Source organism: Hippoglossus stenolepis, chromosome 23, assembly GCF_022539355.2.
Source record: "Hippoglossus stenolepis isolate QCI-W04-F060 chromosome 23, HSTE1.2, whole genome shotgun sequence".
Classification (NCBI taxonomy): Eukaryota; Metazoa; Chordata; class Actinopteri; order Pleuronectiformes; family Pleuronectidae; genus Hippoglossus; species Hippoglossus stenolepis.
In genome coordinates, this window is record NC_061505.1 from 14,316,923 (window position 1) to 14,331,829 (window position 14,907).

Here is a 14,907-nt window from a genome sequence, read left to right on the forward strand (position 1 = left end):
TCCCATCCCCTTATGGCTGATGCCTCTGGTTTTTCTTTGTCTCTCCCAGACCACAACTGAGCTTACAATACCTTCTATCAGCAGTTAAGGGAGCTGTATGGGTAAAAGCAACTGATTCCGTCAGTGATTATCACAGATCTTCATTTAGCTCAGTTAGCTCAGGTTGAATATTCAGATTCCGCCTTAAAGTTTTATTCAAACACATACTAAATACCTTTGGACTGTTGGTAGGATTCAAAATGTGAACAGTGGACTTCAGAGTCAAAGTCACATGCTTGGTTAACCAAATTGTTCGCCTGACCTCCTCCTCTAAGACGTTTTGTAGCACTCTAACAACATCCCACTACTTCTTTCTCTGACCCTGTCTTTACAAGAAGCTTCTTTTCAGGAAACCCCAAACTTCCTTAATCTTGATCCTTTGACTTGCAGTACTACACTGTACTACAATACTGGAAGTGTGGGACAAAAGGTGTATCTCTGTGTGTACAAATATTGTCATCTATGGCGTTAGAAACATGGTACCAGCAATAGTGACCTTAACAACTCAGATAGAAAGATACAAAGAAATGTCCCCAATGTGGTCAGGACTATCTTTCTGCGATGGGTGGAAATTTTAGTTGTGAACAGAAACATCAAGACCATGGGCAGGAAGGATCGTCATCCTTTTGGGCTGACAGATCATAATGGTCGGTACAAACTCATGTTATTAGCAGTAATGTGGTTATCACAGCACAGCCCACACATGAAGTCCACACTATTGTAATGTAACATCACCTTTCATGATATTGTTCAACTGTTGTCTATTGTCCACCTACTCACCTACTTTGCATGATGAAATAAAAGGAGACCCTGCTACTGTTAAAGATAGTTTTGAATGGGAAAGAACATCAACAGATTGTAGATCAAGAGGATAATGTATCCAGATACAAATCAGATTTTAACAGCAGATGTAAACAAGGTGTTTCCATCAAAAGTCTCATATAGGACAATTGGCTGAACCCCAGTGCAAAGCCATGGAAACCAAGGAAGCCCGACCTGTTTTCCAGACTTCTTAATTCTGTACCTCAAATTTCACAAGAGGGAAACTCCTTCAGTATGGACACACCGGCACAAACATGTAGCGTCATGTTAGCTGGACTCCCACACATACGAGCTCTTTTGAGTCAAACAGTGAGACAGACATACCTTGGACTGGACATCGGCGTTGTGGTCGTTCTGGAGGAGCAGGGCCGCCGACTTGGTATCATCCTTGCGAGCGGCAATATGCAAGGCAGGCAGGCGGACCTTGCCTTTAGTATCGTTCTCCAGTAAGACAGAAACGACCTGGTTGTGGCCCTGCTGGAGGGCGATGGCCAGAGGGGTGAAGCCGTCCTGGATGAGGGAGGACAGGGAAGAAAAGGACAAAAAAGAAGAGGATTACCAAGATCTCATTTTTTAAAAACGACTTAATTTGGGAATCTTGAGTAAAACCTCCGAACATTGGACCTGAAAGCCATTTAATGAGAGTTTATACTGTAAATGATCTATTGGCCAAATACTTTTACCTGAAAAAGTTGATTTGGTAAGTTTAGCATTATGTCCATATCCATGGTAGTTGGATAATCAGTGCAACAGTCATGCCATACTCACCACTCACACGCTTTTATTTTGCTCACTAATGAGCCGACGTGAATGAAACTGCATGTTTGCCACTGTAGAGTTTCTTTTCGCTTATGGTCAAAACAATGCTTTTTAGCCGTGACACTTTGTTTAGACATCCATGGTCATGGTTCAGATGCAAATAACTTTTGGTTATCTCACAATCACTGGATACATTGCGCTGACATTCATTTATTCATTCAATCATTCAGAGGATGAATCCTAATGACTTTGGCGATCACCCTCATAATATTAATATGTCAGATACTATTATTCACAATACTATTAAAATAACATGAGAGTGAAATAATGACAGTGATGCAGTTTACTGTAGCAGGATGAGATCATCAAAACACACACAGTACACTCACCTCGGTAGCGGTGCTCTGGTTGCCTCCATTTTCCAGAAGGTATCGCACCACATCCATGTGATTCTCCTGAGCGGCCATGTACAAGGGAGTGAATCCATTCTACAGCACAGAGACAAGTACGTCAGGTTAACAGATATACTGCTAGTGGAAAAGCAATCTCACACATCATCAACAAAACACGGCCCAAAATAAAGCCATGGCTCTTTAACATGATACCAATGACACCATGACTGCAGAGGCTCACCTGAGACTGAGAGTTGATGTCCGCCCCTCGTTTGATCAGGATCTTCACTACTTCAACCTGACCAGCGAGAGAGGCTATGTGAAGTGCTGTGTTTCCCTTCTGGATAAACAGAAAACACAAAAGAACAGTTACTACAGGCACTGCATGTCATATCCACATTTTTCAGTTTAACCTTATTAAAAGATCATTATTACTATAATTATTACCTTATTAAAGGTAAATGGAAAGAGCTGAACTTATATCTCTGTCCAAAGACATTTGTTAGTTTATGACTCTAAAGTAGGGGGAAAAGTTATATTCTCCAAAACTGCTGTTTCTAACCGAGTTACACACACATATCTTTTTAAGAACTAAGGTAATGTAATATTTTTCAATTTAATTCCCTGAGTGTCTCCTGAAAATATTCAAAGCCCCAATGAAATCCTCACACCTCTGCACTTGCTTAACTGCAGCGTGGTACATGTTGCATTTTGGAGCAACACCAACATTCAAAGCACTGGAACCCCTTTCAGTAATGAGTCGACCTTCTCTAATTGCAGGTGTCACAATGATTGGCATTTTTTAAACATCAATCCTCTATGTTTATAACTCCACTCTACATATCACTTTCCTTGAGTGCTCCCCTTTCTCAATCCCTTCAATCTAAATCATCTAGAAGCATGTTTTTCTCAATGATTGATGTCAGTCCTAAACCTGGTCCTGATCTGCACAAAAAGGTCATGCTGCCTTCAGCCTGTACAATTATTTCCAAATATGTTTGAAAACTGCCACCAAAATGATTATATTCTCAATCTCCCAGTCCATTTCTGTGACACTTATTCTTTTGGTGGCCAAAGAACCAGTTTAATGATTCACTTTACCTTTGCAGCCACCATAAATAACACAATATATATCTTTACAATGATTATACAAAACACAGAACACCCACATTGAGTAGGAGCTCAGAAAGTCCAAATGATTTCCTTTCCTAACCACTATTCCTTATCCCCAATGAATTGCATTACGAGAAGCAGCAAGGAGCTAGGAAAGGTGAACCACGGCGCGGAGAAGATCAACTTTATTTGTATACGCACAAAATGTGCGGTACTCTGTGTTGTGGGCTGTGCGCTGACAGTTATAATATAGTTTCTTGACCAAAACAGAAAAGATCATTTTAATTCATACAAAGGAATCATTTACTCATTCGTTACTCACATAAATTACAAAAACATAGATTTAATGGAAAATGAAAATAACACAAAAAATAAGATAATAATGTGAGGGATATACGTTTTTGTACAGTGACACAGAATCGAGATGCATCTTCCATGTGTACGTACAGTCATTGGCTGTGTCCCTTCACGATTCTCAATAAAACAGAAACACAGTAGTTTCTCTTGTAAGCAGACACTGGGATCATCACCTGACATGACTTTTAGTGACCTAGACCTGTTATTGTCGTTATCCTTTCTTCATTAATGTGAAGATCAATCACAAGTCCAGCCTTTTTCTTTATCAATCATCTTAATAATTTTTTTTTCATCAGCTATGCTTCCAGTTAGTAGAGTAAACCATATCCTGATGACAACCCTGATTGACACTAGAAGTAGCTCTATATGAAGCAATTTCTTTACAGGTGCTAAAGTTTCCTCAGTGGGAAGCTGAGATACTGTATCTTACCTTCGTGGCTGAATCGACCGCTGCACCTCTGTCCAGCAGTTCCTGGACCAGATCCACATGGCCCTCCTTGGCTGCCAGATGCAGTGCATTAAGACCATTCTGGAAAAAGAGGAGTGACAAAAGGTTAATCCTAAAAAGAAAGGTCCTGAACGACAAAGTACAAAGACAGATCCGAGTGGAAAGAGAAGGGTTTACCTCCCCGTCCAGGTCCATAACTATCTGAGCCTGTCTTCATTTCTGTTTATTTCAATCATTTCCATCTTTTGATCATGTGAGCTGCTGTCCTTCTCTCTTACTGAAGGGATAGACTGAAATATCAAAGCTGGATGTCAAAGTTGGGTGAGATGTTGTGCCATGTTATGTTGTTATGGAGCAGAGCTGGTTCTGGGTATGAAGTTATAAATAGTTGTGTGTGTGCACGCGCTTGTGTGTGTGTGCTTGTGCGTGTGTGTGTTGTCAGGTCAAACAAACATCCACCTGTTTCCCCCCCAAGGTGCTGTGCTCTGAGCTCAAACATCACTGTCTTGATGTTAATCATTTATTTAGGGCTGAACCAATAAATAAATATGGAGGATATGATCTAAAATGCCATAAGAACCAGACAAATATAGTGACAAATATTTGTTGGGTTTTGGGGCTAATTAACACAAATACAGATACAACTTGACATGATAAAGGTTTCATAGTGGTACAGGGATGTTTGAAGTTTCAGGCTGTAAATCACGTATGGACTCTATTAATATCTGTATTAGGCTCTTGAGTGTCATGTACTGATTGGTTGGCAGGGAGTAGGGAGGGTGGGGGTTGCCCTGCTGAGAGACAAGAAGCTAGAAAACTGAGTGAATGCAACACAACAGTAAATGGTCGGTCTGTATATAGCGCTTTTCTGGTCTTGATGAAAAACTGTTTACAAGGTACGTGTCTGTGAAGATTAGGCAACACAAGCAATTCCAGTTGCCTGTTTATGGGAAGGCTTTAATAAAGTTCACTTTAACAAACGATGTAAACAGTAGCAATATTGTTAATGCATAGTTTTGTTTTTCTTTGCCACTTGAGAGCATAGAAAAAGCTGGAAATTCAACATTTACCGTGTCATCTTATTGAGTTCTGAAAGCCAAACAAATTGTTGTTCCATTTTCAGCCCCCTGCCTTTTTGAGGAGTTGGATGGAGCTGCAAAGTGCTAATGCCAAGTGACCAAATAACCTTTCAGTAGTCCAAAGCATTAGGCAGCAGTTTAAAAAGAGCTGCTGAACTGATATGTAATTTCCTCCTGGACTGGCAGAATAACACTCATCACACAGCCCCCTGGGGCCGTGATCCCACAGGACTCCCACGGTCCCTACAGAGGCACCCTGTGGGATCCCAGAGACACTGAACATCATCTGACTGCGCTTGAGTTTTCACAGCCTTGAAGTATCCCACAGCTGGCAGGAGGCATCTGTTCAGCAGCAGAGCAGAATATATGTTCCAGCTAAGTCCTGCTGTTTTTGGATCAGTTGACATGCTCATGCAACTTCTTACTTTCAGCTGGCCTCATGTATCATATTGTGTTATGAATCCTTGACATTTACAAAAAAGTTATTTTTAAATATGTATTTGAAGCCAAGTATCTCTATGAATTCATTAAAATTAGCTAACATATAGCACTGTAGCTCTAATTACAAAAAAATATGTATATATATATTTGACCACCCTATAGTAAATGTATTGCATATTGATTACTCACAATTTCAAACTAATGGATTCTCTGTTTGGAGAAACCGGCAGATGGGTAACAAATGAGAGGAAACACAAACGTACCACCACCACCGCATGCTGCCAGAACAACTTTAATGTGTCTTGGCACTCTTATTTTACAATTTGAACTCGACTGAAGGGATGTAACACCATTCTTCCAAAACACACTCCCTCATTCTGTGTTTTGTTGATGGTGGAGGAGGGCGCTGTTAAACACGTCCAAAATTTCACATTGATGATCATTTGATTTGAGGTATGGTGAATGCAAAGGCCAAGACATATGACATTATTTTCATACACATCAAACCATTAAGTGACCACCATCTGCCTTATGGATGGGGACACTGTCAACCTAATTTATCCGGTTTTCCCTTTCATTTGTCACCCATCTGTAGTGTTTAACATATTTAGACACTTCTGAACACACATAACGCTAAGGGTCCTATTTATCTTTGTACAACCCCTCTGCTGCGACCTCCATTCCCCATCAGGAAGCTACTAGCCCCTTTATCATGCACCATGCCCCTGTCCACCCACTCCTCCATCCAATATATCTGTTACCTCATTCTGTCAGCCCTCATATGAGCACAATCACTCAGGAGACGTTTCCCAATTATCTGTTACATCCAACCCACCAGTAATTTTCTTGAAATTGCAAGTGTGATGTGGTGAAAATTGACTTAAGCAGCGGTGGAGTCGTGTCAGGGAGTGACGAGGTTATATTGGCTCATTGGCACAATAATACATTCATACACATTACACACGCGGGAAAAGTTCAGAATCTCTTTCACAAGATCTGAAAAGGAAGTTTTAGTTGACATTTTGTTTTTATATAAGGGTGACTACTTTAAACGGCTACTTTCCTCGATTCACAGAAACTCCAGTAACATAGGATTATGCCATTTTGCTAGTTAACCCTTTGGACCCTTAGCTAAAACAGTCGCTAAAAACACACATTTTATTTTATTTATTAATTAACATAAACATTTTTGAATGCTTATGGTTAAGATATATTGTTTAGTTAAAGTTTCCGTTTTTATTTTATTCTGCTGCCTGAGGGCAAATAATCTCTGCTTCACAACATTTATCAGCTAAGAAAATGTTGCAAAAGATAATGTACTAGGGAACAACTTTCTAGTTAAACATCCCAAAAAATGAGAAACAGTCCCTGCTAGAAAAACCAGCATAGACTGCATATAGCATATCTGGTTAACTGCTTGACCAGCATAATACATGCTAGTTACTAGCAAAGCAAAAATATAGTGTGCAGATCACATGGGATGGGATAATGGTGAAACATCTTTAAAATCAAGACAATACTGTTGGACCAGCTCCATGTGCAGGTAGACCAGCACAGTTATGGTGGTCCACCAGCTAAACCAGCACCAAACCAGTCCTGCCCAGCTTAGATCAGCATGGAAACAATAATGGTATATGTTGGTTTTGAGCAGGGTTAGCATTTATGTGGAGAGACATTTTTGTCCTCCTTAAGCTTAAGTCTAAAAGACACTCTTCTCTGAGCTCTGCTTTGGCCTCCACCATGGTCTAGTATGAGCTAGTCGATAGCTGTGTCTGTCTGTTTAATGGTGCTAGACAGCTAGATGTCAGTATGTTTATCAGAGATTTCTTTTTTACTGAAAACAGCACCCCACTGCTGGAAACAATGTTGTTAAAAATTGAATTTGTGGTCCAGTAAACCAAAAGAATCCTAAATATATGTTAAAACACTCAATAGGACTGCGGATATCTACAGAGTTGAGTTGTAATTATCTGTTTCTTTTGGTCAGTCACATGTCATACTGCCTTTTTATTGTTAATATAGTGCACATGTAAAAGTGACTGATGACATATACCTCATGGTCAGTGAAAAACTGATTTAGAAGAGCTTTAAGTTAGATTTTACCCTGGAGGATTTTTATCTCTGCACAAAGTTAAATGGTACGGTGTGAGTCCAAAATACATTAGCTTATCGCTTGCTGGATATATTACAGCAGTGAAACAGGAAAGTTCCCTGGGTATCAAAAAGCATTTACTAGTCAGACAAGTACTTCCTCACTGTAATGGAGTCATTTAGGTCCCTTGGGGGTCAACCTGCATGCTAGGCATCCTGTAAGTTTTGACTGATGTTACATGGTCTCATATGTTTGCTCATATACGTGTTTAAGTGAGACGAGAATCTCAAGGTGTTCTCATGGTCAAACATCAGTGACTCTGTAACCACCAGTCTGACATTGCTCTGTTCAGAAGGGGCGTGTTAGAATTTAAAAAAACTACATTTCTCATCTAGATGGATGGCCTGCCCAACTATTAATGTGCCCACAACAACATTGGCTATCATCACTGATCACTGAAGTCCACAAGGAAATCCTGTACATGCCAGTGTTTCATTTTAAAAACATGTGATTAATGCAAATGCCATTTTTCAACATGCATATTTTCCACAGAGATTTATCAGAAGGAAGTGGGAAGAGTTGCTTCGACTACTCCCTTGATGATTGTATCCCTGATGAATCTTTGTTCAATAACATTATATGCAAGTTTTGTTACTGGGGAATATTACGTGCCTTATTACATGGATGTGTCATTGCTGAGCTAGATCTGTCATTCTTTAGTTGAAATATTAACTGAGGTTCTAACGTGGGGTAAAAATATTCTGCCTGTAGTGATCTCAACAAATTCAAAGCATCAGAAGGACCTGTTCATACCTCAGGACTCAATGAGGTCAGACTGTACATGAATGTGGAGTAAAACCTTCTTCTACACTGATGTCCACTGTGTACGCTGTCCTTCACGTTCTCATATTGCACAAGCTGACCTCATCAATGACGTTTGAACAGTCCTGTAGAGATCATCTTGGGGGATACGTGTTGCCTCGGAGATGGAGAGAGATCGACCCAGTCTGTATAGTTTGGATTTCTCATCAGCCAAAAAGGCCCAGGAGGTGCTTTGCAGCCGTGCCCCAGTTCGAGACAACAACACATTTGGTCATTTCGAACAGTAATGTACTGGCGAGGTGACAGGTGATAACAAGTGGTCACTGGAGTCACAAGAGGTGCCAGGTGTGAACAGGCGAGCTTGGAGCTGTTCACTTGGGAGCAGATCAACCAAGGTCGGTGTTAAGGTCAGGTATGAACTGGGCCTGAGTGCAGACACTCCCTTGCACTGTCCATCACAGACACCATCACAAATTTGCAATAACTGAAAGGTCAAACTTTGTGAGAGGCATTTGAGTAAATTCTTAAAGAAGATTTTTGCTGATTGTTATTGCGTTTTTTCACTTTCACCAAGTAACACCACATAGTAATGTTTCAGACATTCAAGACTTTGACTAAAATGTTCTTGTCAGTGGGACGGAGACGTAGCTGGAGAGAAATACAAAAACACTGGTGCCCAAAATATCTTCAAGGGCACAAGCAATCAGGGCACATCAAGTGACAACAAAAACGTCTCCACGCAACACAGAGCCTCGAGCAAATGTCAGATTTCCACCCCATGTGACATTTGTTTACGGGGCTATTCACTGTGACTGTTGCCAGCACAGGACTGCTAACATCCTATCAGCTTTCAATGGCTGGAATGTTAATGGGCTTAGAGGAGACAAGATAATGACTAGAACTAAATAAAGAAACTCCCAGTGATCAAACAATCCCCTACAGGAATAGAGCCAGTTTTTTAATAAAACAATTATAATAATATGTGTTTCCGTGTAGATTAAAAGGGGGCAACATACGCACATTAGCCAATAATACATTCTGTGATGTGTTAAAGAATATAGCGAAATTATCTGTTTTCTAATAGAGCATTCATGTTTGTCAGTTATGTACATAATGATCCACATTTGACTTATTATACATCGCATCTATGTGAAGCACTATTCTCTATGAGAAGGGGCAATTTGGGGGTCAGTATCTAGCCCAAGGACACGTTGGCTGCTATAGGAAGCAGTTTGCGAACATAAACAAAGGTAATATGTCAAATGTTGCGTTTCCAGCTGATTCTTCTGGCCAGTCTTGGCCAAAAAGTCAGTATGTGCACTTTTAAGGAAGTCACAACAATCAGCACTGTGCTAGAAGTTAATGTGTGCACCTTTAGTTTTCTCTGCACTCGCCCCCTTTGCAAAAACTGAAAAAATCATTACATTTGGACTAGCAAGGAGGACAAATATTGCTGATGTAAGGATGCCTTACAGCATGCAAGTACCATTTCCTTAAAGTTGCTACTGTTTGTTCCTTCATATTGTACAATCCTAACTATGTGACATGTGAGTGTAAGTTGGCGTTGTACTGTTGTCTCCTACCTGATTGCACGTGCTGATGTCCACTCCTCCTTTCAGGTATTCCAAAACCTTGTCGATGTTCCCTGCTCTTGCTGCTCGCAGGAAACTGGTGTTACTGTCCGACTGGAAGAGAGAAAGAGATCAATTATATATTCATCTTTTTAATACACAAAGCACATTTACATTTTCTCATTGGTTGTCATTTAGAGACAACAGAATGGTTAACCGCACCGTGCATAAATAAGTCAATTTCTCCGACCCCCCACAGATATCCCTGATTTAATTGCTTTTAAATGAAAAGTGTAATTGTCCTGACTTGGTAGTGAAAAGCCATTAACATAACATCAAATCAAACCCAAGAAGGCAAAATCTTATTTAAAACAATCGTAAATCCTCAACAAGAGAGGGGTGTTTTGTGAACAGTGAAAATGATCTGCTCTAATAAAGTGAGTTAATCTCTCTGAAAGACACAAGTCGATCCTCAAGCTTGTCAAATAAGTAATTATTATAGGCTCCTGGTATTCTCGATGCAGAAGTTTACAGTTTCTTCTGGTGATTCAACCTCAAGCAAATGGTGACTGTGTCCCACAAGGATCCATTTTCGGACCTCTTCAGTTTTAATATTCATATGCTTCATGTATGTTCAATCACAAACCACACAGCATTGCAGAATGACACCCGATCGTACCACATTCTACATAATAGTTTCTCCCAATGGCACAAGTACTGAATTCTGCACTGTTCACTGTTCCATCTCAAATTCAAAAGATCTCAAATTGCGTGTCATAAAATATCTTTCAACATGTCACTCAATCCATCTCCACTGGGTACCAGAATGTCACAATATTCACTTTTAGAATAAGATAGAAAGCCTTTATTGTCATTTTATGGTGAAACAACAAAATATAAAGAATAGACCTAGAGTGCAGTATGTACAGTTATGCAACCAAATGTTATAACTTAACTATAAAGACGACTGTTTTAGAATATTAGAATATTATCAGCAAAAATTGTGCATTGATGATTAAATATAGCTTTTTCTAAGTGCACAATAATGTGTTTGTCCCTCAGTGGGAAAGGACGTGTGCCCTGTCTGTGTTTGGATGCTGAGTGAGCTGGAGTTGGAAACAGACCAGGACTGCAAGGAGGTAGAATGATTCAGCATTTTCCTCTTGATGCCTTCACTAAAGCTAAATCCTGGCGCACACACAGCTTGTTCAAAGCTCCCAGCTCTGTGCTCCTGCTGTGGAAAAACACTGTGTGATGCTTATTTTTACTTCAGTCAGACTGCGCTACGAAGAGGTCAGAGGTCACACACAGAAATACTGCAGCACCACACTGGAACTGTTGGGGACTCACTGTCTTGCTCATGGACACTTCCGCAAAGTCAGTTTTTCAGCTGAGGAACGGTCTCTCATTGGCTCTCAAGGGCATGTTTTGCCTCAGACAATCAAGCTTTTCAGAAATGACATTTTAACTTTGGTCTGCCTTTATGTTCATCACCTGTAAACCTGCACCCATTTTGTCAGAGATCAGAGATGAAGATGCAGCACTGACGATGTACAAAACAAGCACTAACACTGCGGCACTGATGTCTTTTCAGTAACATAATAATAAAACTGGTCCGGTGTCTGTGGCTGCAGTCAAGGCTGCTCACTGATTGCTGCAGAGAACTGCACTGCATCACTCACAGTCACACTCAGCTACTGGAGCTTCCTGCAGCACTGACACAATCACCTCAAAGGCCCATGCTGCTTTTGGATTATTTCAGTCCAAGAGTGTGTAGGTTTACAGTAAGAAAGTGCCTGATCAGCATGGCAGTTTAGTTTAGATGAAGCTAGGCTGCTTTTATTTATGTGCTTAGCTTAGCTTAACGTCCATGCCTAGTGCCTGCTTGCAGAAGAACAAATCTGATATCTACGGTGGCCCTGAGAGCTCAACGCACTGCAACTTAAGAAAAGACATGCAAGTAGACAAAACACAAGCAAAGTAAGAAAACATCTTCATCAATTTGACAACACAACACAACACATTACAGAAACGCGCTGCAATTACAGAAAACGCCAACAGAAGTGTTTCCAGGGGACAACTAAAAGTGATGGACACGTCCGGTTGTGGAATTGTGTGTATTTCGTATTTTTGAATTGGCAGGCTAATAGTAAGCAAAACGTCAACGCTCGGTTAAAATTAGACATCTGCAGTAATATCTGAATCATGCGATCACAATGTTAAAATAAACCACTTAACAACTCCAAAGTGCTGCAGCAACAACAATCGGACGTGTCCATCACTTTTAGGTGTCCCCTGGAAACACTTCCGTTGTAGTTTTCTGTAATTGCAGCGCGTTTCTGTAATGTGTTGTGTTGTGTTGTCAAATTGATGAAGATGTTTTCTTACTTTGCTTGTGTTTTGTCTACTTGCATGTGTTCTCTTAAGTTGCAGTGCGTAGGTATTTTATTTTGCTTTTAAAGCTGTATTCAGCAGCTTATTTTAATTGTCATTTACTTCATTCAATTTGTTCCTGACTGTCGTCCTCCCTCCCAGCTTGCCCTCTTTGTTTCTGCAACTTGTAAATTCCCCCTCACGGTAGTTTGTCAAGGCTGAAATAGAGAAAGAAACCAACCATCTCCCGCTCAATTAAAAGGAAAATAAAAACAATGAAGTCCTGTAGAGACTTGCTCATGCCGCCTCGTACATGTTCTCACAGAGTTGGCCTTGTCCTACAGCAGCACTGCACAAAGCAGCCATTGCCACGATCAAGCTGTCTGACAATATCCTCACATTGCCCTCCGAGCCGCCAAGTCACATTATGCAAGACCTTGCCTTAATCATCCTTCAGCAACTGGCAGGTTGCTATAGTGACACTTGGACCAACAGGACTCTCAGACAAGTGGAGCTTTTGAAAGGGCAGAGAAGAAGTTAAAATCGGAGAGAAAGGGAGGATTGAGGCAGCGAGCTTCCTACAGAAATAGTTTCATAACTCCTGGTTTATAAGCAGCTTAGTCTGTTTGTCTCTCTTTGATGAATGTGCACTACACATGAAGGTCGTGTTCGAGTGAGTTGGCATGAAATAGAGGAAGAAATAAAAAAATAAAACGAAAATAAAGGAACCGTACAGGGATGAAGGTTATTGCGTTTTTACTTCACAACTAAAAAGGAAGGTTTCAGAATGCAGTTGGAATCATTGAAACAAAAAATGGGGCTGATAAAATGGACTGTTAAACATCAACCACATATAATGGTATCATATGAGCCCCTTCTATTGCAATCTGTTCCTGCTGGTGTCTAGACATTACTTCAAGACTTGATCAAACCTGCCAAGCGTGACAAATCACCGCCCCTAAAGCTCCCCCGCCAACACATTTCCATCAAACATTAATTTACAACGTCACTGTCTTCATCTGTGGAGTGAGAGGAGGGCTATCAATAATGCACAACCATCCCCAAATCATCCCTAACACACACACACACACACACGCACACTCTGTAAGGGACAGGTGCCCATGCAGACTGAGAGCATCCTCGCCCCTCCCAGTTACCACGGAGATAAGCACTGCCCTCTCTGGAGGTAGCCATGACAACATGCTCTTCTGTCTTGCAAAGTAGGCACAGACAATATAATGGGTTTGGACTCCTGAAGCCTTGCCTGTAAGGGATATGATCAGCGTGGAACTCATGTGTAAGATACAGAGTAACAAACTACCATGGGTGACAAATTCTACAGGACACATGCTAAAAGAAAACTAAAGATCCACAGCCTTTTCCCGGAGCTTTCAGGAGCATCTCAACAGCCCTGGACCTACAAATAGAGGAGTTTGCACAGGGAATCTAAGTGTTTCTCTTCTTTTTGAAAATATGAAAGTTTAAGTTCATTCTTGACCATGTAAACAGTTGTTTGAAAAAAATAATTGAATGGTCACAGAGGCAATGAGATGCATTTAGCTGATATAAACCTTTTTTACTTCTTATTCTTTATGGGTAGTGGTACCCTTCCCCACAATTATATGAATCTTTGACTTACAGACATTTCACACTGTGTATATAGAGCTTGTATCTCAAACGGACATATCTGGAACTACAGTTCAGTGACTCTTGATACATTCGCTGCATTCACCCTCCCTGTGATTCCATCACCTTCATTAACATTACGATCAATGTCAGCTGACCTGCATACATACAGCAGCACCAGCCCTTGGAGGACAACTTAGGAAATGGTCTGTTTCAAGCCAATCAGAGCTCTCCTTGAGGACCTATCAGCAGAGGGTCCATCAGTGCAAGATCTGGAGGATTATTTGATTCAGCTAAATTTAGAAGATAAAGTACGATGGGGAAACATACAAGCTTTTATAAACCTTTCCCTATAGCTGCACCATATGCTGTATGTGGGCTGTAAAACGTTCAGTACATATACATTATGTAAGGATTGTTATGTAAGAAACAAACTCCTTTCGTACTCAGTAGAATGTAGTTTTTACAGTATTCTGCAAAGGACACACTTTAAGAAACATCCTGCTCGGACATATGACAAGGCTTTTAAAAAAATAATCCACTTCAAAACTGATTAAAGCTTTTATTACTCGATTTGAAGTATTAACTCAATCAGGATGAGGTAAAATCTAAATAAGTTGTATTTATCACTTTTAAGTAGGATATGGTAAGAACTGTAAAGCTGCATGTGACTAACTCAGTGAGAGAAGGGGTCGAAGGTCACAGGTCAAGACGTGGAGCTCTTCAAAATAGACCATGTCTAAAAACAGAAGGCGTGTGGGTTTGTGTCTTAGAGAAGGAGGATTTTCACAAGTAAAATAATCATGAAACAGGCACTAGTACAACTGTCCGAAATAGTAAACTCAACTAAATTCACGGTGAAGAAATGTGGGAGATGGTAAGGTGAGAGTGGTGATCACAAACAAAATGAACTACTGGCACGGCCATGATTTGTTTCCCTCTCCAGCGAGGCTCATCAATAAACAGCAGTTAA

General features: G+C 40.5%; 1 protein-coding gene and 1 long non-coding RNA gene across 2 annotated transcripts in view; one reads left to right on the top strand and one right to left on the bottom strand.

Annotated features, from left to right (window-relative positions):
* Window positions 1–14,907, top strand: part of LOC124851383 — a 214,563-nt gene that overhangs the window by 64,499 nt on the left and 135,157 nt on the right. The gene's annotated exons all lie outside the window — the stretch shown is intronic.
* The window catches only part of ank2b (ankyrin 2b, neuronal), a 76,436-nt gene that overhangs the window by 59,230 nt on the left and 2,299 nt on the right, over window positions 1–14,907 (bottom strand). The window contains exons 2-6 of the mRNA XM_047338993.1: window positions 9,948–10,049; window positions 3,913–4,011; window positions 2,254–2,352; window positions 2,010–2,108; window positions 1,186–1,371 (exon numbers count right to left, since the gene is read on the bottom strand). Of these exons, the coding sequence (XP_047194949.1) occupies window positions 1,186–1,371; window positions 2,010–2,108; window positions 2,254–2,352; window positions 3,913–4,011; window positions 9,948–10,049 (585 nt within the window). The remainder of the gene's footprint in view (window positions 1–1,185; window positions 1,372–2,009; window positions 2,109–2,253; window positions 2,353–3,912; window positions 4,012–9,947; window positions 10,050–14,907) is intronic.